A 24,478-nucleotide genomic window follows, 5' to 3' on the forward strand; every position below is an offset into this window, starting at 1 on the left:
TGTTAATCCCTATATCAATTTGCTCAAGAACCTCGCAGTCTCTCTCCCCGAGTGTGATGCCTTCATCCTCATTCTCTTGGGTGAAGACGGATGTGAAGTATTCGTTCAACACTCTACCGATGTCCTCTGGCTCCACCCATAGATTGCCTCTTTGGTTCCTAATGGGCCCTACTCTTTCCCTGGTTATCCTCTTCCCATTGATGTACTTCTAGAATATCTTGGGATTTTCCCTACTTTTACCAGCCAGAGCTTTCTCATATCCCCTCTTTGCTCTCCTAATTGCTTTCTTATGCTCCACCCTGCACTTTCTGTACTCCACTAATGCCTCCGCTGATTTGCTTCCCTTATACCTGCTAAAAGCCTCTCTTTTCCTTCTCATCCTATCCCGAAAATCTCTGGTCATCCATGGTTCTCTGGGCTTGTTACTCCTTCCTATCACCCTAGAGGGAACATGTTAAGCCTGTACCCTCCCCATTTCCTTTTTGAACGCCCCCCACTGCTCCTCTGTAGATTTCCCCACAAGTAGCTATTCCCAGTCTACCATGGCCAGATCCTGCCTTATTTTACTACAATCCACTCTCCCCCAATCCAAAACCTTTTTTTGCAACTTGTCTATTTCTTTGTCCATAACAAGCTTAAATTGTAACATGTTGTGGTCATTATCACTAAAATGCTCCCCCACTACCACCTCAGCCACCTGTCCAGCTTCACTCCCCAGAATTAGGTCCAGCACTGCGCCATCCCTTGTTGGACCCTCGACATATTGATCTAAAAAGTTTTCCTGTACACATTTCAAGAAATCCACTCCATCCAAGCCCTTAACACTATGTCTCTCGCAATTAATGTTGGGAAAGTTGAAATCACCTAATATAATTACCCTATCAGATCTATTTTCTCAATAAGATCCTGGAGATTGACTCAATGACAGACCACCTTCTAAATGAGATCTCCGTCTCAGATCATTCTCACATGAGATCCCTCAGGGCAGTTTTTAATAAGATCCCCTCCAAGCTGCTCTCTCTGAGATCCCCTCAAATTCATTCTCTCAAAGAGAGGTCCTCAGACCCAATGCCACAGTTTGGAATTGTTTTATTCCAAAGAAAATACTGACATAAGCAGTTATCTAATAACGTGAATCGAGCAGAAAAGGTTTAGGTTCCTGAGAGAGCTCCATAGTAACTGATACATTGATAGACTGGTAAAAAAAAACACAGAAGATCTACTTATCATCTTCCACCCCACAAGTCTCTGTATTTGACAGATTAATCTTGGCCATTTCTGCTACCTTTACTGCAATTCCACCACCAACCATATCCTTCCCTCTACCTCGTTTCAGCATTTCAGTGACCATTTTCACCATGACACCCTGGTCCACTGCTGTACATATCTGACCCCTGTTACTTTCTCATTTGATTGCAGGAGGTACAATACCTGTCCTTTTACCTCCTGCCACTCCATTTTTCAAGGTCCCAAACGCTCCTCTGGGAGAGACAGGAATTACCTTGTCCTTCTCCCTACCCAGGACATTGTGCTTGCTGCTCACCACGTGGTTTTCTCAACATCAGGGAGACCAACGGTGGATTAGGGGATAGCTTTGCTGGATATCTCTATTCCGTCTGTAATAACGACACTAGCTCCTGTCACCTGCCATCCCTCTGACCCACTTCGACTTGAGCCTCCCTATCCTTGGCATCTTACAGTCAGGGTTCTGACAGAAAATGTGGAGTCTCATACTTTAACTATTTTTGGAGATTTAAAAAAAAAATCTTTTCTCTCTCTGTTAAATGCCATCTTCCTTTTTCTTTCTGTATGTAACCGACATTGAGTAAACTAATTTTCATTTCCTGGTTTAGACTGCTGGTCTCAGTGAGGATTCCTCAGGCTGAATGGCAAAGGAGTCCATAAGGCCATAATACGTCAGAGCAGACATAGGCCATTCAGCCCATCGCATCTGCTCCACCATTTAATGAAATCGTGGCTGATCTGATAATCTTCAACTCCACTTTCCTGAGGATCCGGTTTCCTGCCTTTTCCCCTTAACTCTTGATTCTTTTACTGATTAAAAATGTCTATCTCAGCCTTGAATATACTTAACGATGCAGCCGCTTCAGCCCTTTGTGGTAAAGAATTCCATAGATTGACAACCCTCTGAGAGAAGAAATTCCTCATCTCTGTTTTAAATGGGCGAACCTTTACTCTGAGATTATGCCCTCTGGTCCTAGACTCTCCTACAAGGGGAAACAACCTCTCGGCATCTACCCTGTCAAGCCCCCTAAGAATCTTATATGTTTCAATAAGGCCACCCCTCATTCTTCTAAACTCTAATGAGTACAGGCTCAACCTACTCAACCTCTCCTCATAAGAAACTCCCTCTATACCTGGGATCAACCTAGTGAGCCAGTCGAGTCAGGCCATTGCTTGCTCTGTTGACACCAGACCCAGGCGCCCTGTCCAGCATGCCATCTGTTTTTTAATAACCAATCTGCCTTGCGAAAGCCTACAGGGAGTCTGCGGAAGTGGAATGAACGGCTTAGCAATGGCCAACCGGCCAGTAAATCAGGGCGGGCATGGACAGGATAACAACAAAAAAACTACTGCGGATGCTGGAAATCCAGAACAGAAACAGAATTACCTGGAAAAACTCAGCAGGTCTGGCAGCATCAGCGGAGAAGAAAAGAGTTGACATTTCGACTCGATGCTGCCAGACCTGCTGAGTTTTTCCAGGTAATTCTGTTTCTGTTTTGGACAGGATAACACCGTTTCTCAGTGAGACGTCCGCACATTTCACTCTCTCACTTTTCAATCAGCGTTAAACGGTCGCTCAGAGCGACCCGGATCCGCTCGAAACTCTCACAATTAAATTCACGGAACAGCCCGATTCCCAAACCCAGGGCAGGTGCGGATTCTAATTTCTTTACCCCGTTTACTATCCAGTTCACATAGTTACAGGCATTTACCTGCTGCCTCCATCCTCCTTTGTCAGCCCACTTGGAAATGACGAGGGTCCGATACCTCGGGTGTCTTTCCGGTCTCTCCAGGCAAAGAGAAGTTTCGATTTTGCTTCATTTCCGATCGGATGAAAGTTTCAAGTTGGCGCCAAATGTTCCAGCCCAAGATCCCAGCGCCTCGGGCATTGCGCACTGGAATATCGGGCGAGGAACGGGAGGAGTCAAGATTCCCCAGCGAAAGGAGTCAAACAGGGTGAGGAGCTCACAGGGACCGTTTCACTCTCCAACAAGTCAATAAGGGAGGTTTTCCCGAAGCAGCAGATTTAAGGAACTGAAAACCGGGGAGGGGTGATCCGAACAGACAAAAAGCAATTGCTGAAAGTTGCACAAGGAAGTTACTAATTTTCTTCGAGACAATGCTGAGCAAAACTTGGGAATAGGTGAGGAATAGGAAAGGAAGGGCACCGCTAAGATAGGGAATGGCATGGTGGAGGTAAGAATGAGTGAGGTACCCCAAAGCCCTATGTTGGGACTGTTACTATTTCTACTCTGTATCAGTGATTTGGATTCCTCGGGGGTGAACTGTAGTGGGGAAGGGACGTATTGCTCGCCCATTGCTGATTTCAACTGGGATCAACGTAGTGAACCAGTCAAGTCAGGCCATGGCTTGCTCTGTCGACACAGAACCCAGATGCCCTGTGACCCCAGGTATAGAGGGATTTCCTTATGAGAGGTTGAGTAGGTTGGGCCTGTACTCATTGGAGTTTAGAAGAATGAGGGTTGGCCTTATTGAAACATAAGATTCTTAGGGGGCTTGACAGGGTAGATGCTGAGAGGTTGTTTCCCCTTGTGGGAGAGTCTAGGTCCAGAGGGCATAATCTCAGAGTAAAGGTTCGCCCGTTTAAAATAGAGACGAGGAATTTCTTCTCTCAGAGGGTTGTCAATCTATGGAATTCTTTATCACGGAGGGCTGTAGTGGCTGCGTCGTTAAGTATATTCAAGGCTGAGATAGACAGACTTTTAATCATTAAGGGAATCGAGGGTTATGGGATTAAGAGGCCAGGAGGGGAGGCACAAAAAGGGGGGGGGGGGGGGGGGTGGGTTGGTGATCTCAAAGGGTGCCCTGGTGTCCCAGTATCCCCCCCCCCCCCCCCCCAAGTTAGAAAATTAGTGGGCTGCTGGCCACTTTCCTTCCACTTTCTCCCACCCACTGTATTATGGTGGCGGAAGTGGAAAAAGGCCTTTAATTGGCAACAAGCGAAGGCATGGAATACTGCAAAGGCTATGTGCCCTGACAATATTCCGGCAATAGTACTGAAGACTTGTGCTCCAGAACCAGTTGCACCCCTAGCCAAGCTGTTCCAGTACAGCTACAACACTGGCATCTACCTGGCAATGTGGAAAATTGCCCAGGTATGTCTTGTCCACAAAAAGTAGGACAAATCTGACCCAGCCAATTAGCCAGTCTACTCTCAATCATCAGCAGTGATGGAAGGGTTTGTTGACAATGTTATCAGACAACACTTACTCAGCAATAACCTGCTAATTGACACTCAGTTTGGATTCATCCAGGGCAACTCCATTCATTACCTTTTTATAGCCTTGGTCCAAATGTGGATAAAAGAGCTGAACTCAAGAGAGTGACTGCCCTTGACATCAGGGAGCCCAAGAAAAACTGAAGTCAATGGGAATAAGGGGGAAGCTGTCCAGGGAGCCCAAGAAAAACTGAAGTCAATGGGAATAAGGGGGAAAGCTGTCCATTGGTTGGAGTCATACCTAGCACAAAGGAGGATGGTTGTGGTTTCTGGATGTCAATCATCTCATTCCTGGGACGTCGCTGCAGGAGTTCCTCAGGGTAGTGTCCTAGGCCCAACCCTCTTCAGCTGCTTCATCAATGGCCTTCCCTCATTCATAAGATCAGAAGTTGGGATGTTCACTGATGGTTGCACAATGTTCAGCACCATTCATGCCTCCTCAGCTACTGAAGCAGTCCATATCCATATGCAGCAATACCTTGACAACGTTCAGGCTTGGGCTGCTAAGTGGCAAGTAACATTTACACAACACGTGGGGGTTAGCATTGACTAGAAACTGAACTGGACCAGCCACATAAATACTATGACTATAAGAGCCGGTCGGAGGCTGGGAATTCTGCAAAGGGTAACTCACCTCCTGATTCCCCATAGCCTGTTGCACCACCTACAAGGCACAAGTCAGGAGTGTGATGGAATGCTCTCAATTTGCCTGGATGAGTGCAGCTCCAACAATACTCAAGAAGCTCAACACCATCCAGGACAAAGCAACCTGCTTGACTGGCACCTAATCCACCACCTTCAACATTCACTCCCAACACTACCGATGCACAGTAGCAGCAGTGTGTACCATCTACAAGATGCACTGCAGTAACTCACCAAGGCTCCTTTGAAAGCACTTTCCAAACCCATGACCTCTACCACCTAGAAGGACAAGGGCAGCAGATGGTTGGGAACACCACCACCTGCAACTTCCCCTCTAAATCACACCCCATTCTGAATTGGAACCATATCGCCATTCCTTTACTGTTGCTGGGTCAAAATCCTGGAACTCCCTTAACAGCACTGTGGGTGTATTTACACCACATGGACTGCAGCAGTTCAAGAAGATGACTCACCACCAGCTTCTCAAGGACAGTTAGGGATGGGAAATAAATACTGGCCTAGCCAGCAATGCCCGCATCCTGTGAAAGACAAAAAAAATCTTAAGGGCCTAAAATGAGTGAGTGGGCTGACTGACACCTGACCCACTCACCAAAATATGGGGGACAGCTCAGGAGCGGGCGGGAAGGAGGGTGGGGCTAGCCACCCATTTTATTTTACATGTTCCCTGCCTTCAATTGTGCCAGCATCCCAAGGCACATCGCAGGCACAATATAAAACAAAGTATGACAGCCGAACACATAAGGAGACAGTAGATTTTAAGGCGTGTCTTAAAGGTGGAAAGTGAGGTAGGGAATTGTCGGGAGGGAATTCCAGAACTTGGAGTCTGAGCAATTGAAGGCACAGCCACCCATGGTGGAGCAATTATGATTGGGATTGCACAAGAGACCAGAATTAGTGGAGCACAGATATTTTAGAAGGTTGTGAGGCTGAAGGTGATTACAGAGAAAGAGAGGAGCGTGACCATGGAGGAATTTGAAAACAAGGATGAGGAATTTAAAATTTAAATTGCTTGACTGGGAGCCAGTGTAGGTCGGTGAGTACAAGACTGATGGGGAACAGGACTTCCTGTGAGTTAAGACACGGAGAGCAGAATTTTGGATGACTTCAAGTTTACAGAGGGTACAATGTGGGAGACCAGCCAGGGGTGCTTGAATAGTCGAGTCTAAGGGTAAGTAGGCATGGATGATTATTTCAGAAGCGGGTGAGCTGAGACGGGCAAAGTTTAGTATTGTTACAGAGGTGGAAATAGGTGGTCTCGGTGAATGTGAGGTTGGAAGCTCATCTCAGGATCAGATGTAACGCCAAAGTTGCAAACAGACTGGCTTAATTTCAGACTGTTGCGGGGAGAGGGATGGAGTCGGTAGCTAGGGAATGGAGTTTGGAGCGGGGACCGAAAACAACGGCTTCACTCTTCCCAATACTTAATTGGAGGAAATTTCTGCTCACCCATTACTGGATGTTGGATAAGCCATCTGATAATTTAGCAACAGTGGAGGAATCAAGGGAGATGGTGCTAAACAAAATATGTGAGTGAGCTGCAGTATGGCAGCTGAAATGTAATGCAAACAGATGTAAAGTATTACACATAGGAAGAGAAAAAGGCAATGTAGACATGAATGTTGTTTAATAGTTAGGGACAAAGTTGAAAGGAACTTGGGAGCCTTAAATTCTCAACATATCCAGACAATGGAGAGTAGCAATTAATAAAGCCAACAGATTTAAGACATTAGCCAAAACTAGTCAATGGAAGTTGTGATCAAACTGTGAAGTGATGTGATCAGGGCTCACCTTGTGTAGCGGAAAACGGAGTGAACACTCAGAGCCAGGAGGTTTGTCTTGGAAGTCTTTATTGAATCATGATATCATGGAGAGCCCAGCAGCATACAACGGAGCTAGCCGGCACTCTGAGAAGCATTAGAGTACACACATAGTTATAGCAAAAAAGTACATATCTTTTGGCATGCACACAATAGTTCTTTTAGTTTACAACCATATCTGACACTTGCACAACCCATCTGGCACCCATTAATCTGGGAAGGTAGCTGATAGCGCGACTAGTCTATTATTTTATGTGCTAGTGAGAAAACAGATGGGCCTAGTTTCAAGGACACTTCGTTGTAATATTCCATTATATAGTTTAACCACTTAACCCTTTGTTATCCTGTATATGTATTTTATTCTCCCACACCTTGCATATTATGTTTAATTCTGCTCACCAAAAAAACAAGGGAAACGTTAAAATGCTGGAGACAGCACAGAAAAAGCCATTAGGTTGATTCCTAGTGTCAGTGGTTTACGTTATGAGGAACAACTTCAGAAACTTGGGCTATTCAACCTGAGAGGAAGTGTTTGGTTGCACTGAATGCATGAATTAAGATGGGCAGTGTGGTCTTTCTTCATCCCTAAATATTTTGTGATATTATAAAGGAAGTGTCTGTTTGCTTTTTCAATACTGAAGAATAAAATGGCTCATGGAGTTTAATTGGGGTTGTGACTGATAGAGGGGACTATTTAAACCAGGAAATAGAGGAGGAAGATGTTTATGTATGAAGAATAATCAAAAAGATTCAGATGGAAGGGGGAGGAGGGGAGGTGAGGGAAAACAACACACATCACTATACCAAAACAATACTAAATCTAAGGGAATCATAGGTCAAGGAAAAAGCAGAAAGGAAATAAAAGTTGTCCAACTTTTTCACCTGAGGGGCCACATTTCAATTTTTCTCAGGCTCAGGGGGCCAATGAGCAAATTTCAGAAAGATAGGGTTTGGCACAACATTAAACATGAATTTCACACACACACACACTCACCCACCCATCCTTACAAACACTCATTCACTCATTCACCCATCTTCACATATACTCACTCACTAATTCACCCATCTTCACATACACTCATTCACCCAACCTCTCACACACACATTCACTCACTCACCCATCCTCGCACACACACACACTCACTAACCCATCCTCACACACATTCACTCACCTAGCCTCACACACACTCACTCACTTACCCATCCCCATACACACACTCACTCTCACAAAAAATTGGCTGGGGTGGGCGGTGGGGTTGGTGCGATGAGAGTGGCGGAGAGATCTGGAGAGAGGCCTGAGTCATGGTGGCACCCAAATGCGGGCGCCTGCTAAGAGGAGCACCAAGAGCCAGGAATGCAGCCTGAGCTGGGCCAGAACTGCAAGAAAGCAGACAAGAGCCACATAGCATGGTGAGTGGAGGCCCCCCGCACGCTCCAGAGTGTCTCTATCTTCACATACTCACAGTTTCCAGTGTTTGCTGCTCCTCCAGTCACCACCTGATTCTCTCCCATGTTTGCTGCTGTTAGGCTCACCATTGAGCCTATCAGCAGCAAATGCGGGAGAGAAACAGGCTGTGATTGGAGGAGCAGTCCCTGCAGGAATCTTCAAACTCACTGACCCATCTTGCTGGCATTTTCACCAATCGATCCAGGGACCACATTGAAGGGCTTCTCGCAGGCTGCGGTTGGACAATCCTGAAATAACGGTATAGCATAAATGAGGCAGAAGGGATTGAGCGTATGGAAATATAGAGAACTGGCGGAGGTCCAGTGGCATATGTGACTGACTTAGAAAGAGTTAGTATATGCAGAATATGTGGACGTTGTGGGTATAATGGAATCATAGTGGATGGAGTAGATAGGATATAAGAATTAAAGGTTAAAATTCTAGTTGAGATAAGTGAGAACGGTGTACAACTTGAGATATTTGTTGCTATGTCTGTTTTGAAATATGTAAACGTTATATGTAATTAATCACATTGTTTCCTTGTTGGACACCAAAATGCATGCCTTAGTTTTCTCATTTTCTTTAAAGAAAAATCACTGCTACCATTCAAATATTCATTAGGCTTGATAATGTTAGAATCTATTAAAGGATGTGATAATTGGACACTTTGAAAATAATGATTCGATTGAGCAGAGTCAACATGGATTTATGAAAGGGAAATCATGTTTGTCGAACCTGTTGGAGCTTTTTGAGGATGTTACTTGTAGCATAGATAAAGGAGAACCAGTGGATGTGATGTATTTAGATTTTCAAAAGGCTATTGATAAGGTCCCACACAGGAGGTTGGTAAACAAAATTAGAGCACATGGGATTGCGGGTAATAAACTGGCATGGATTGAGAATTGGTTAACAGATGGAAAACAGAGAGTAGGAATAAACAGGTCATTCTCAGGATGGCAGACTGTTACTAGTGTGGCACTGCAAGGATCAGTGCTGGGGCTACAGCTGTTCACAATCTATGTAAATGATTTGGATGTGGGGATCAAATGTAATATTTTCAAATTCGCTGATGACACAAAACTAGGTGGGAATTTGAGTTGTGAGGAGGATGCAAGTAGGCTTCAAGGGGATTTGGATAGGCTAACTGAGTGGGCAAGAACATGGCAGATGGAATATCATGTGAATAGGTGTGAAGTTATCCACTTTGGTAGAAAAAACAGAAGGGCAGAGTATTTCTTAAATGGTAAGAAGTTGGGAAGTGTTGGTATTCAAAGGGACCTGGGTGCCCTTATTCATGAGTTACTAAAAGCTAGCATGCAGGTGCAGCAAGCAATTAGGAAGGCAAATGGTATGTTGGCCTTCATTGCAAGGGGATTTGAGTACAGGAGTAAAGATGTCTTACTGCAATTGTATAGAGCCTTGGTGAGACAGCACCTGGAGTATTGTGTACAGTTTTGGTCTTCTTATCTAAGGAAGGATGTACATGCCATAGAGGGAGTGCAATGCAGGTTCACCAAACTAATCCCTGGGATGGCGGGATTGTCTTATAAGGAGAGATTGAGGATTTTGAAGACTGGAGAGGTGGTCGCATTGAAACTTACAAAATTCTTACAGGGCAAAACATGGTAGATGTGGATAGGATGTTCCTGCTGGTGAGCCTAGAACCAGGGGACACAGTCTCAGGATAAGGGATAGGCCATTTAAGATTGAGATGAGGAGGAATTTCTTCATTCAGAGGGTGGTGAATCTTTGGAAATCTCTACCCCAGAGGGCTGCGGAAACTCAATCATGGAGCATGTTTAAGACAGAAATCAATAGATTTTTGGATACTAATGACATCAAGGGACCTGGGGATTGTGGGGAAAAATGGCGTAAGAGGTAGATAATCATGATGTTTGAATAGCAGAGCAGACTTGACAGGCCAATTGTCCTACTCCTGCTCCTATGTTTCTATAATGCCGTTGATTAGGTTTAGGCTTACAAGCCTCTCATCTTGCATAGTAAATGGTCAGTCTTGCTATTAAATCATTAAAAATAGTGGCATATGTTATATGTTACTGTTTCAAAATATTCTGTATTCAGTACAATTAGGAAGTAATTCATCCTGGCAGGGTCACATTGAATCATAAAAACAAAAAACTACTGCGGATGCTGGAAATCCAAAACAAAAACAGAATTACCTGGAAAAACTCAGCAGGTCTGGCAGCATCGGCGGAGAAAAGAGTTGACGTTTCGAGTCCTCATGACCCTTCAACAGAACGTTCTGTTGAAGGGTCATGAGGACTCGAAACGTCAACTCTTTTCTTCTCCACCGATGCTGCCAGACATGCTGAGCTTTTCCAGGTAATTCTGTTTTTGTTTCACATTGAATCATTCTGGTATAGTCTGCTTCCTCTTCATTCAGTACATAGTGATTGCTATGAGAAGCCCTATATACAGTAAGGCCCTGTTTTAAGTTGCTTCATTCAATATCGTTCCAGTTTAGCCTTGTGGATAAAACGGGGCCGGTACATGCACTTAGCAACGGAACTTCTGCCCAATTGGCGCCATTTTGGAGCGGCCTCTCCTGCTCGCCGATTCTCTCCCACTCCCTGCCTCTCTCTCGCGCACCAGTCCTCCAGCTCCCCAGGCTGGATTAAATGGTGGCGACAGGAGTTTCACCCACTGGTTGGAGAGCCTGCAGGAGCCCTGCATCTCCTCTTTTAGGGAAAGCCCGCCAAATTAAATGTCACTTAGGCACTTAACTGGACATGACAGGTCTTCCCTGGGATCAAGGATCCAGGGGGGGTGGAAGTCTCGACTGCTGAGATCTTCCGGCCAAGCAGAGGCTGGCAGCACTATTGAACAATGGCAGCACTGGTGAGGTGGTGGCTAATGCCATATGAAACACACCATAGGCCTAGTATGGTCGCTGGATCCCAGGCCACAGGTGAGTGATGGTGGGAAGGGGGAATCACAGGGGAGGGGTCAGCAGCAAAGGCAAGGGGTATCTCTCACTGTGCTTCTTCCTTCCTGATGCTGGGCCCCTCAATCAGGCTCTGAGTGCCTTTGAACAAGGGAGCCTGCTTGGAAGCCAAGAAACTCCCCACAGGTTTGCTTGACAAGGTCCCTGTATAGCATGACCCCCACCCACTGCTGGGTTATAATACTAACAGTGGCAGTATGAAGCCTTTAAGTTGGCATTAATTGCCCACTTAAGGGCCTCAATTGGCAGCAGAGTAGAAGGCAGCCCATCGGCCTTTGTGTCATGGACTTAATTGTGGTGGAGCTGCCCAACGGCCACCCTCTCACATGATTAAATTAACCCCTGCCACCAAACTTGCCATGGGGAGGGCATTAAATTACGTCTCCTACTCTCCCACTTGCTGATTCTTTTCTGCTCGCTGTCCTTCCTGCTTGCTGCCCCTCCCACTCTTCTTCCTGATCTTGTCCTCCTTCCCATTTGCTGCTCACAATGCTCCCTCACTTGCTCCCTGTCGCCACATTTCTCCTGAACTCACTCACAGCAGCAAACAGAAGAGGGAAGCAGCAAGCAGGAGTCGTCAAGTAGGAAAGTTCAGCGAGCAGGAGAAAGTCGGGGAGCCGGAGAGAGTCGGGGACCGGAGAGTGTCGAGGAGCCAGAGAGAGTCGGCAAGCAGGAGAGTGTCGAGGAACGGAAGAGTGTCACGGGGCAGGAGATAGTTGGGGAGCAGGATAGAGTCAGGGAGTAGGAGAGTCAGTGAGCGGGAGTGTGTCTGGGAGCGGGAGAGAGTTGGTGAGTGTCATGACGTGGTAGGTGGTGTGTGTCAGGAGGACCAAATCCACAATGGAAACGTGGTCACGCTATCACAACGGTATGCAATTTGTATTTATTACAAGATATGTGCACTGAATTCAGAAGCAATGAGATGTTAAAAAACTAAATTAAAATATCTATTAACAAAAGAAAAGCTTTCAAGCGCATACATAAGATTAGTTACTTAATACTAAAACAAATTCCAAAATTTGTAATTAATCTGAATCCCAACTACATACCCCCTTTAAGGCAACAGTCCAAAATAGATTTTAAATTTAAATAGCAAGCCAGCAAGTTTACCACAGCACCCACTCAACAGTGGCATTCCAAAGGCTTTCCTCTACCCTTAGTTATTGGACACAGCAGACTTCTGCTAAAGTGGCTGACTCCAGGCCTGTTTTACACGGTCCTCTTACATCTTACATGGACCCCCAAAAGTCTTCCATTCCTCTTTATATGTTTCTCTCTCTTTAATCTGTAATTTCCATTGTTCTATATGTCTTTGGAAATTTACTTTTCCCATAATATAAAAAATCTTTCATGTTGCCAATATGGTCAGTACCTTTGGGAAAAATAAACACACTGCTTGTCTTGCTTATCTTGTTAGTTATACACATCCTATCATCCCTTTGAAACCTAAACAACCCCTTCAAGTATCTAAACATGCAAATTTCTTTCACATCCTATATGCCAAGCCCTCATCCATTTTTACTCATTAGCATTTCAAATGCCTTTTACCCCTAACTTCTTTTGATAATTTCAAGATTGCAGTCTATCTGACACTAATTCAATTAAATCACATAGACAGAACCATTACACTCACACCCATAAACCTACTTTACAATAAACCATAATATAATGAAAAATATGTTAGTTAATATGTGAGCTGGGGAGAGTCAGCGAGTGGAGGAGAGTTAGGGGAGGAGAGACTCGGGAGTGGGTGAAAGTTGAGGAGCGGCGAGAGTTGGGGAGACGGAGAGTCAGCAATTGGGGAGAGTCAGGAGTGGGGATTGAATAGGGGAAAGGTGAGAGTGGGATGTAAGTAGGAACAGCATATTTCTTTATATTTTTAAATTTATTTTTAAGTTATTTCACTTATGAATATAGGAATTTGGGAATGTACAGTATTTCAATTTATAGGGTCTAGTGTTTCAATGTTTTTTTTCTGATGAGAAATGTTCTTCAGAACTCAACTACAACTTTTACATTGATTGTAATGGGAAAATATGATTCACTTCTCAGGAATGCAACTACAAATTTACCGAGGAATCACTGTACTCGATCTTGATGCTTAAGGGCAGGATTTCAAAGAAAATGTTGTTATTTCAAACACTATAAAGGTAATTTAACCATTTTGTTGTGAATGAAAAAGTCTTTATGTTTGTTGCCAAATTTATTTTTGGTCCTATCCTTTTGGATTACCCGATAAAACAAGATGGCAGTTAAAAGAATTGTGTGGATATATTTTATGATTTAATTGGTTCCACCTCTCCTTGCTGACTGCTGCTTCTTGATTGGTAGTTTCCGTATCTTTTTTGTACTTCTTCATTGGTAGTTTTTGTTCGTGTTTGCCATCTGTTGATTTCTTACTCCTTCAATTAAAATTTTCAGTCTTCAGATGTGACCATTATTAGCGAGGATAGCATTTATTGCTCATCTCTGGTTGCCATGATAATGTGATAGTAGGCCACCTTTTTGAAATGCTACTCTTTGATACAACTAAGTGGCTTACTAAAACACTTAAGAATCAACCACATTGTAAGGGACTGGAGTCACATATATGCCAATCTGGGTAAAGACAGCAGTCTAAACGATATTGAAGGACAATCTGACAGCTTTAATGTCATTTTCACTGATACCAGCTTTTTATTGCCAAATTTTTAAAAACTTAACTCAAATTCTCAAACTATCATGGTGGGATTTGAACTCATTTTCTCTGACTCATTAATCTAATAACATAATCAGAACACAAATGTACTTGGCTGTGATTTGTTGCTATTTTGAAAATGATGTTTAACACATTTAAGTGTGAGGTGCACTTATACACAAACGCCACATGCAAGTGTGATAGACCGGTCTGCATATATGTTTTGCATTCACTTTTGCTCCTGCCAGAGCTCTTTACATCATTCAGACATAATCTTTACACTGCAAGTTAACAACTCTGGTGTTATTACTTACTATTTATTAACTAAATGATTTGCTATTGATTATCAAGGTGGATTGGAGGAGTGATTCCACCATCCTGTTCCACCAGCAGAGGGCTGTACTTGCAAACAGCACTCTGACTTGTAGCTTCCTGCTAATCGTGTAGAAATGCAGAATTAACCCTATTTGCACATGATGAATAGATTTCTGCCAAATTTCTACCTACATATATTGAGAGGTTACATTATCCAGCAATCCTTTTCAATATGGCAACTTAGGCCAGAGCTTAGAAGCATCCTTGAAATCACTTTGCTTCGAGCAGAAATCTCAATCGATTTTCAGATTTGTAAAATGTGAACATCAGTTGGAGGGAGTTTTTTCTTCTGTAGATTTGAGATTAAAGTCCCTTAAGCTTCTTATGTACACAACGCATGATACAAGTGTGTTTCAAGATCACACTCAAAACCAAATGAATTCTGCAATAAAAGTGATCAGGTCACCAACAGCAAACACTAAGCTTAAACTATAAATGTAAACTGTATGACTAAGAAAATCAAATGGAGACATGTAGAAATCTTTATTTCCTCTTATTACTTCTTTTAGGTAGACACTGTATGGACAAATTACATTTTGAGCATCTGACAAAGCAATGGACCACTAATGCTGTAGCTAACGCACATAGTCATCAATATCCCTGGCAAATTTCCCACGAGAATAATACTCATATTCTCTTTTCTCCCTTTCTTCATCTAATGCTTTTCTGGTTCTGTGCACATGTCGCTTAGCTTTATTCCTTGAGTCCTCATAATCAATATCTTCGTCATCATCATCCTCATCATAGTCCTCATCGTCATCTACATCGTCATCTATATTCCTCTTTACCTTCTCGTAATAACCACCAGCAGGAATTCTTCCATTAGCAGACCTCTTTATCTTCTCATAATAGTCTTCAATATCTTTTATGGCTTTCACCTGGAATACTAGAAAACAAACACTGTGATCTAAAAAAAATTATAAACAAAGCTTAAATGTATTTTATAATTAAAAACAAATTCCTTGAACGATTTCTTGTACACATGTTGCTGAACATATTTCACGATACTTTAACAATATGTTTTAATTGAGGGCTTGCATTCTGTAGTAAATGAAGTTCCCTCTCCCTCAGTATTCTCATTTTTCCTCTTTCTCTTCTGAAGATGCAGACTCTGGGCAGATTATAGTTCCGCAGGAATTGATCATATTCCAGTTCCATGTTTAAATTACTATTTTTGATGCATAAGCCGAGATACTAAGTGTGGGATGGCTATTTAACTGGAAAATATCATAGCAAACACTAATCCTTTCATCATCCAACATCCAGACTTTCTAACAAGCAACATTAGAATATCTAAATAGCAAAATTCCTCAAAGGATTATCCTTAATTGTTAACACATTTTTCTCTTTACATATGTTGATTGACCATTTGTTTTTGTTAAAGTTCAGTGTACTTCTTTAAATATGTATCACCATGCAAATTTCTCAAATACAAATGATACAATGTCAAAGCTCTGCAGTCCTGCCACATACAGTCATGAATGGTGGTAACTAAACAACTAAATGGAGGGAGGGAGGGGAAGGAAGCTCCATGAAATCCCCATCTGCAATGGTGGTGTAACCCAGCATTTGAGTGCAAAAGAGGCTAAGTATTTGCAACTACCTTCAGCTAAAATTGCCAAGTTAATGATCCTTCTTGGCAGGCTCCTGTAGTCTTCACCATCACAGATACCAGTATTCAGTTCGATTAATTCCAGGGTACATCAAGAAATGGCTGAGTGTATAGGACAAAGAAAAGGCTATGGACCCCGACAATATGCCAGCCGCCTGTGTTCCAGAACAAACCACATCTTTAGTTAAGCTGTTCTAGTGCAGATACAACACTAGCACCAAACAGTGTGTGTGGAAGAATCAGCCAGGTATTTTCTGTCCAAGCAGGACAAATCTAACCAGGTCAATAACACTGCTACTCACCAAAGTGATGGGAAAATTGTCAACATTGCTATTAAGCAACACTTACTTCACTAGTAAGCTGTTCAATGATTCTCAGTTTGAGTTCCACCAGAATCACTTTGTCCAGACCTCATTTGGTCCAAATTTGGATGCGAGCTGAATTCCAGGTGAGGCTTTTGGTGTTAAGACAGATTTCGACAAACTATGGCACCAAGGAGTTCCACTAAAACTGAAGTCAATTGGTATCAAGGGTAAACTTTCATGTTGTGGTCACTGGAGGCCAATTATATCGGCCTATTCCATCGCTCCAGGAGTTCACCATGGCAGCGTCCTAGGCCCAACCATATTTAGCATGCTTCATCAATGTTTTTTATGATTAGGGTTCATTGGTGAATGCAGTGTTCAGTTCCATTCACAATTCCCCATGAGGCAGTGCATTTCTACATGTTGCAAGACCTAGACAACATGACATTACCATTGTTGAAGTTGAAGAGTCATGCGGACTTGCAACATTGGCTGTCTTCCTCTCCGCAGATGCTGCCGGACCTGCTGAGTTTTTCCAGGTATTTTTATTTTTGTTTTGGATTTCCAGCATCCGCAGTTTTTTGCTTTTATCATGGCATTACCATTAGCAAGTTCTCTATCAACATCCTAAATGCCATGACTACAAGAGCAGATCAGAGGCTGGATATTCTGCAGGGAGTTCTCTTTAGTCCCCAAAGCCTCTCTACCAGCTACGAGAGTGTTACGGAATATTCTTCACTTGTCTGGATGGGTGCAACTCCATTGTGCTGGACAGAGTTATGTATGATCTCATATTCCTGCATTGTATAATATTTCAAAAGATGATCTAATTACAGCACAAGCCAAACCAAAAAACGTAGGATGGGCTTGAGATGCTGATAGACATAGACATGAATTCTCCCAATAAAGAACGAAGGAGAAAGCACAATTGGATACATAAATGAAAATTTGTTTTAATTCCAGTCCACACAAACATTGGAGGTATTATCAAATTATGATGTATGCTACATATTGGAGAAGTATATTCAATAAATTTCTGCTCAAAGCCTTTTTATTGGATGTATTATGGGAACTTAAAAAAAACCCAAATTATCTACTACAATTAGTGGGAAATCTTTTCCTATATGGTGACAATCCCCATACATGCTGCCAGTTGGAAAGATCTGTACTCTAGTTTCAGGTGTAGAATCTGACTTCAGACTCCCTTAACTGCAAGAGCAGATCTCACCTGTGAGGCAAGCTGATGTTGGTCTGTATGGCCATAAAGTACAGCTAGTGTAATTAGATTACTATAATGGCTTATGTCTTTTCAGAGTATGCTTTGTGCAGCACAATGGAGGCCAGAGTAACAGGAAATTTCTATGGAAATTAAGGTACCAAGAAAAAGAGAAGCCATACAACCTTCAAGCAGACATTCAAAGATATAAATAGGGCTAGCTCTGAACAGCCGCATGGGTCAGGAATTGAAGAAATAACTCTGGATGAGTTATTTTGATGCCCTATCTACCTGTCTCCTCCCTGTGGGGAGAGTTTGGCTGTTGCATATGAGCTTGTGTTTGTCATAGGTTCAGTGCTTGGAATTCCACATTGTCTTCCAATGGGTGTCTGCAGTGTTGGTCAATAATACTCTTAATATCCTGGATTGAAGGCTACATGTGGTTTTTTGGCTCCACTCTTTGAAAAGTTCAAGTAAATCAAGTAGTAAAACCTGACAGGAAACTTTTTTGACTACCTTTCAGAGGCTCTGCTTCATTTTTTAACTGCTATTTTGCTTTGAAGCTTCAGAGCCCAAGGCAAACAGCTGAAGCATGCATTGAAGAAACAGAGTTTAACAATTGTCATATCTACTTGCAAGAAAGACCGTTGCACTTTTTACAATGTTTGGAGCCTTTTTGTAGGTATACTCTCTCCTTGCTTCCTTTTACTACGAATACAGATTGGTGTACCACGTGGGTCTAGATCAGTACAAGTATACTGGGGAGCCATCCCATTTAACATCTATGGGTGTGTGGATTGCTTCTCTTTCTGCAGACTGTATTTATTGTTGAACTTCTCAGACCTGGCTGTGCAAAGGTATACCAGGGCCCACACCTTTTTGAATTGTCATGTTTATGCCATTTTTACTTGATTGATGCTCCAAGGACCCTGCCAAGATATCAAGTTCTGCACTATTTTGAGCCAAGGTCTTTTATTTTGCTGGATGACATGAACAGGTGTTGTATATTTATTGACAATGAAGCCTTTCTTTCCTCGTAACTCTGACTGCCTGCTGAAACTTTTCTAGTTTTCTGAAATGCTCAATTCAGCAATGTATGGCAGTGATCTGGGCATTTGCCAGTTCTTTTGAAATAAACAATTGGCTGTTTTGTATTCTGTGAAGGCAGCTTTTTCCTTTTGAGATTGTGAATTCATGTAAATCTGTACTGAGTTTCCATGTGAAGAATCCTGTGGCTGATTTTAACTCAATGGGAGGCATATATTCAGGGGCCAAGGTCAACGACAAATATCAAGGGAAGTGCTGGCTGGCCAGTGGGTGGAAGTGAGATTTCAGATGACAGCAGGCTGCTGCTGCAAACCCAAAGGAACAGTCCCCTACATTTAGGTAAGTGGTTGGGAGGGGAGTTAGTGGATGTCATTCAGGGTTGGGATGGAAAAAGAGGTCAGGGGAGGCTCCTTGTTAGGCCAACCAGATTTTCTTTATTCAGCCATTTGTTGCATGCTGCAGGAATTCAATTTCTCTAGAACCAACGGGAGCAAGTACTTTTTTTTTTTAGAGTTGCCCAATCATTCTGTTTGATCATGGCTTTTGATTGCATCATTTGTTTTCGGATGGGGCATAAAAAGAAAATGACTGGCTCCATTTATGGAACCTTCATTCTAACACATCACCAACATGACTTAATGTAATTTAAATGCATGTTCTCCACATTGCAGATATAGTTAATATAGTCAATAAAGTTGGTCTGCTAGTGAGGGCTGCAATAAAAACAGTAGTAAAGGAGAATCCTTTGAGAATAAAGCCCTCAATATGTAAAAGTGCAAAGGTGAATACATCCCTAGTTTGAGTACATTCTTGGCACCGGGCTTAAAGCAAAACTGACAACATAATTATTAAATTTTTGTAAGTGATTTTTGCCAGGAAAAGGGATATTCATTTACTTGCCTGGTAAAGGTGCTTTGTAGAGCATTGGGCTTCATTAATCCCATGTCACATTCTTTATCGTAGATGCCAGACCCCAGCTGTAGAAAGCAGGCAGTTAAGTTTGAGGGTCTCACCAATTGGTTTCCCATAATCCCTTGTGGTTTGTTCATACACCAGCCTCGAACCTTTCTGCAGCATTTCAGTTAGTGATCTAGAAACCAGACAAAATAATCTAGGAGGAAGATATTAGGCCAACCAGAAGAAAGAATATTGCAGGGAAGGGTCGAGAGGGTGTATAAGGATTAGTGACAAACAAAATTAAAAATGGTGTACTTTGGTGAGGAACTGTTTCTTTTTTTTATGTTGGTGCTTCACTAATTCTGTAACATTCTTTTCAGTAGGGGATGCACGAAACCAATAAGGCAAAATAAATCAGGTTTAGGTGAAGGGCAAAGGGATTTAACAGTAGAGATGCAGGTGAATGAAATATACTATCTGAATGGGGAAGTGCCTGCTTGGATGCCTCAGAACTCTTCAGTTTGAATAAAACAAACCTTGCGAACATCAAAACAATTGTTTGAAAAGGAAATCACAAGACAAGATTGAAACTTTAATTCTAAGTTGTTTTGTAAAGACAAGCAGAAAATGGGTCTCAAAATATGAAGGAAACACACTCGTGAGGTGCCCAGGAAAGCCTTCTACCTAAAGGGCTGGAGATAAAGGAATTTGATTGAAAGCACTCCCATCTCAAAACTGGGGTGGAAATTGGTTTAAGCTCAGTTTTGAATGCCAAATGGATTCAGGGAATGATACGTGCACCTAGGCAGAGACCTGAGGAGGCCTCACAAAACCACCCAAATTTCATCTGCTTTGAATGCCATGCCAATCTAAAGTATCATTTTGGAAGCAGGAAAAGCACTCCTGCATCTTCAGCCTCCAAACTGAGGTAAGTATAAATAAACTTGGCTTTTTTGATAGTCTCATGCAGTCCCTTCAAGGACCTCTGCTTATATCACTGTAGATCGACAAAAACTAGTCAGAACTTGTACAGCACAAGCTCCAACTAGTCTTTATGAATTTAGCAAATGGATCGTGAAACAGGAGCAGGACCCTCACTTCAATATTGGACACAAATTGGGCATGAACTGTTCCAGTGCAAAATTTGTCATTGTTGTGCCCAAAAACTGGACAAAGTGCATTCTAATTTCTAGCTCAGTGCAGTTTGAAAGCTAAACTATAGAAGGCACTGAGAACTCAATTAAGATCTCACAAGAATAAGGTTGTTGGATTCCATGTAGCATGGAAACATTTTAACGGCAAGCAGACATAGGCCCATTTTTGGAAGTTCTAAAAGGAAAGATTTGTCACTGCAAAATTTTTGAAACCTACAGCTTTGTAACCAATGTTTATCAAACAGGACAAGGTTATAACAGGACAAACTTGTAGTTTTCAATATTATACAAAGTGGAGATTCACATAAGCAGGAAGAAGCCTCAGCAAGGTTATGCATCTTTGGTGCAGAAGTGGTTCTCACAAGGATAACCAGATCCTATTACAACATCAATGCACAGGGAACAACCGGTAGCCATTGGAAGTACTGTGGCTTTGCCCTATTTTATTTTCTGCTCTGGGTGGAAGAGAAACCATAGAAGTAAAACAAAAGAGAAAAACATTCATGGTGAGCTCCAGCTGCTCAATTGTCAGTTAAAAGCTACTGATAATCAAAAATCAGCAGTAGATATAGCAAAGGTCAGTATCCAGGCAACAACTTAAGTTACCTGGAAAACTTCTGTTCAAATCATCTGGGTAAGGAATGATGGCCTTCACAATGGATGATTGATAAGACATGCTTCTTTGTTATAGAATAAGGCATTTTGAAATACATAGATTATTGGCAAGTTAATCTATGCTGCCCTGAACTATTTTCTGAACAGATGAAGGTCAAGTTTGATGTTAGAAATAAAGGAGTGCCAGGCTGATGGCATGAATCTTAGGTGAAAGAATGATGATTGTTGAGCACTGATAAAAGCCCAGAAGGTTTATCCAGATTCTCTTAGAAGATACATTGCCACATGGCAAAGCATTTATGCTTTAATAGCATGTAAGGGGCAGTTTTAAATTTGTGAAGTACTGGAAAACCTTGAGCTTTTTAGCTTTGAAAGGAGACAAACAAAATGTAACCTTGGAAGCATAAATGAGATAGTAAATGGTATGGAAAAGGAAAATTTAGAAAATTAAACTGAAAAAGTAGGATATGGGGGCATGGGTTTAAACTAATAAAATACAAACTTAGGACTTGTATCTGAGAGCTCCTTTTCATACAAGTAGTGATCATTATATGGAATGGGCTCCTGAGCAGAGTAATGGAGATGAAAATTCTGGAATTGTTTAAGAAATAATTGGCTGCTACCATAAGACAACTTTAGGGTATCTCTGGAAAGATTAGTAAAATGGCAGAATGCCCTTCCTCATTTATAATTATCTTGTCAACTGACTCTTTTTGGGAAAGTTTTTCCCTATTCATCTCATCAAAATATTTCATAATGTTAAAAACCTCTTTTCCTCAGCCTTATTTGCTTAAGTGGAATAGTCCCAATATTTAGAATTTTCTCCTCATAATTGTAGCTTCTGGTCCTTGGTTTCCTTTTGATAAATCTATATACTCCCTATTGCTTTAATATCCTTTCTAGTATGGGGCCTCCAAATTACTCTAACCATGACTTAACCTTTGCTTTGTACAGCTTTACCATTACTCCTTGCTACTGACCTTTGTGCCTCCTATTTATGAAACCCAAAATGCTATAAGCTTTTTTTACAGTTCTGCCCTCAATTTTTCAAGGAATTGCGTGTTTAAACCCTAGGAGTCTCTACTCATCCACACCTTCGGCAGATGACTTAACTGCTTGACCTTGAAATCTATATCCTATCCATCACCAAAATTATTTACTTCCATCAAAGAAGGAATCAACCTAGTGAACCTTCTCTGAACTGCCTCCAAAGCACAATTATATCTCTCCTTAATTAAATAAGGTGTGGTCTCATCAATACCCTGTACAGCTGTAGCAAGATTTGCCCACTTTTATAACTATATCCCCCTTGTAATAAAGGCCAAAGTTCCATTTGCCTTCCTAAATACTTGCTGTACCTGCTTGCTAACATTTTGTGTTTCATATACCGCAGCATTCCAGAGTCTCTCATCATTTAAATAACAGTTTGCTTTTCCATTCTTTTCACCAAAGCAGATAACTTCACATTTTACTACATTATATTCCATCTGCCAAATTTTTGCCCACTTACTTAACCCATCTATACCCTTTTGCAGATTCTATGTCCTTCTCACAACTTACTTTCCAATTATCTTTGTATCATCAGCAGATGTGGCTACAACATACTTGGTCCCTTCGTCCAAGGTATTAACAGAGGTTGTAAATAGTTGAGGCCTCAATACTGATCCTGGTGACATCCCAGTAGTTGCAATTTGCCAACCTGAAAATAGCCCATTTATCCTGACTATGCTTTCTGGTAATTAACCAATTCTCTATTTATGTTAATATATTACCCCCAACACCACGGAGTTTTATCTTGTGTGGTAACCTTTTTGTGGCACTTTATAGAATGCCTTTTGAAATCCAAATACACTGCATCCACTGGTCCCTGTTTATGAACCCTGCTCATTATGTCCACTTGTCAAACATGATTTCCCTTTCATTAAACGATGTTCACTCCACTTGAATATATTGATTTCCAAATTCTCCTGCTACTACACTTCCTAAATAATGGACTCCAACATTTTCCCAATGACAGATGTTAGGCTTATTGGCCTATAGTTTCTTGCTTTCTGTCTCCCTCCTTTCTTGAATAGGAGCCTTACATTAGTAGTTTTCCAATCTGTTGGGACCTTTCCTGAATCTAGAGAATTTTGGAAGATTACAACCAATGCTTCCACCAGCTCTGCAGCCACTTCTTTTACGATCCTAGGATGCAGTCCATCAGGTCCAAGGGTCTTGTCAGCCTTTAGTCCCATAAAATTACCTAGTACTTTTTTCCTAGTAATAATGCTTATTTTAAGTTCAACTGTCCCTTTTATCCCTGATCTCCTTTTATTGGGATGCTTTTGTCTTCTACCATGATGACAGATACAAAATATTTGTTCAAAGTCTCTGCCACTTCCTTGTTTCCCATTATTAATTTCCCAGTCTCATTCTTTAAAAGGATCAACATTTACTTTAATACTATCTTCCATTTTATATACTTGTAGAAGCTCTGTATGTTTTTGTATTGCTAGTTTACTCTCAATCTCTTCAATTTCTTCCTCTTCATCTTTGTTAGTCATCCTTTACGGATGATTAATTTTTTTCCAATCTTCTACACTTCTACAATCTTCCACCACTGTATGCCTTTCCTTTAAATTTGATACCATCCTTAAGTTTCCTCATTGGCCATGGATGGTTCACCTTTCTCGCAGAGTCTTTCTTTCTCAATGGAATATACCTTTGTTGAGAATTATGAAATAACTCCTCAGATGCCTGCCACTGCGTATCTACCATCTTACTTTGTAATCTATTTCCTGTCAACCTTAGCCAACTCTGTCTCCATACCTTTGTAATTGTTTTTATTTAAGTTTAAGACACTAGTCTCAGACCTAAGTTTTTCACCTTCAAGCTGAATATGAAATTCCATTATGTTACGATCACTCTTCCCTAGAGGATCTTTTACTGAGATCATTAATCCTGGCCGTTTACACATTACCAGATCGAAAATAGCTTGTTCCCTCATTGGTTCCACAACACATTGATCTAAGAAACTGTCCTGAATACAATCTATGAACTGGCACACTGGATCAACATCAAGAACTGGTTTAAATGATCAACTATCTTACAGATAGCCTTAAGGATTGCTATAATGAATCCTAGTAATTTGGTGATTTAAAAAAGGGCGGGGGTGTCAAATTAGAAGGTGTCCTTCAACCACAGTACAGCTGTTCTGACTGGC

General features: G+C 41.8%; 2 protein-coding genes and 1 long non-coding RNA gene across 9 annotated transcripts in view; 1 reads left to right on the forward strand and 2 right to left on the reverse strand.

Moving 5' to 3' along the window:
• Positions 1 to 3,312, reverse strand: part of LOC144684574 (caspase-1-like) — a 39,868-nt gene extending 36,556 nt beyond the window's left edge. Inside the window, exon 1 of one of the 2 annotated variants that reach the window (XM_078548527.1) lies at positions 2,958 to 3,312. In XM_078548527.1, the coding sequence (XP_078404653.1) occupies positions 2,958 to 2,970 (13 nt within the window). In that variant the 5' untranslated portion in view covers positions 2,971 to 3,312. The remainder of the gene's footprint in view (positions 1 to 2,957) is intronic. The other variant, XM_078548526.1, reaches the window with a different exon arrangement.
• The window catches only part of LOC144684576 (uncharacterized), a 39,641-nt gene continuing 18,240 nt past the window's right edge, over positions 3,078 to 24,478 (forward strand). The window contains exons 1-2 of the long non-coding RNA XR_013577530.1: positions 3,078 to 3,201; positions 13,428 to 13,525. This is a non-coding gene — a long non-coding RNA (uncharacterized LOC144684576). The remainder of the gene's footprint in view (positions 3,202 to 13,427; positions 13,526 to 24,478) is intronic.
• Positions 14,896 to 24,478, reverse strand: part of LOC144684575 (uncharacterized) — a 40,952-nt gene continuing 31,369 nt past the window's right edge. For 3 of the 6 annotated variants that reach the window (XM_078548530.1, XM_078548531.1, XM_078548532.1), the window contains 2 exons: positions 19,508 to 19,697; positions 14,896 to 15,313 (listed from right to left, as the gene is read on the reverse strand). In XM_078548530.1, coding sequence (XP_078404656.1) covers positions 15,003 to 15,313; positions 19,508 to 19,532 — 336 coding nt within the window. In that variant the 5' untranslated portion in view covers positions 19,533 to 19,697 and the 3' untranslated portion in view covers positions 14,896 to 15,002. Of the gene's footprint in view, positions 15,314 to 19,507; positions 19,719 to 24,478 lie in introns of all 6 variants that reach the window. The other 3 variants (XM_078548529.1, XM_078548528.1, XR_013577529.1) reach the window with 2 other exon arrangements.

The sequence above is a fragment of the Cetorhinus maximus genome, chromosome 9 (assembly GCF_964194155.1).
Source record: "Cetorhinus maximus chromosome 9, sCetMax3.hap1.1, whole genome shotgun sequence".
Lineage (NCBI taxonomy): Eukaryota > Metazoa > Chordata > Chondrichthyes > Lamniformes > Cetorhinidae > Cetorhinus > Cetorhinus maximus.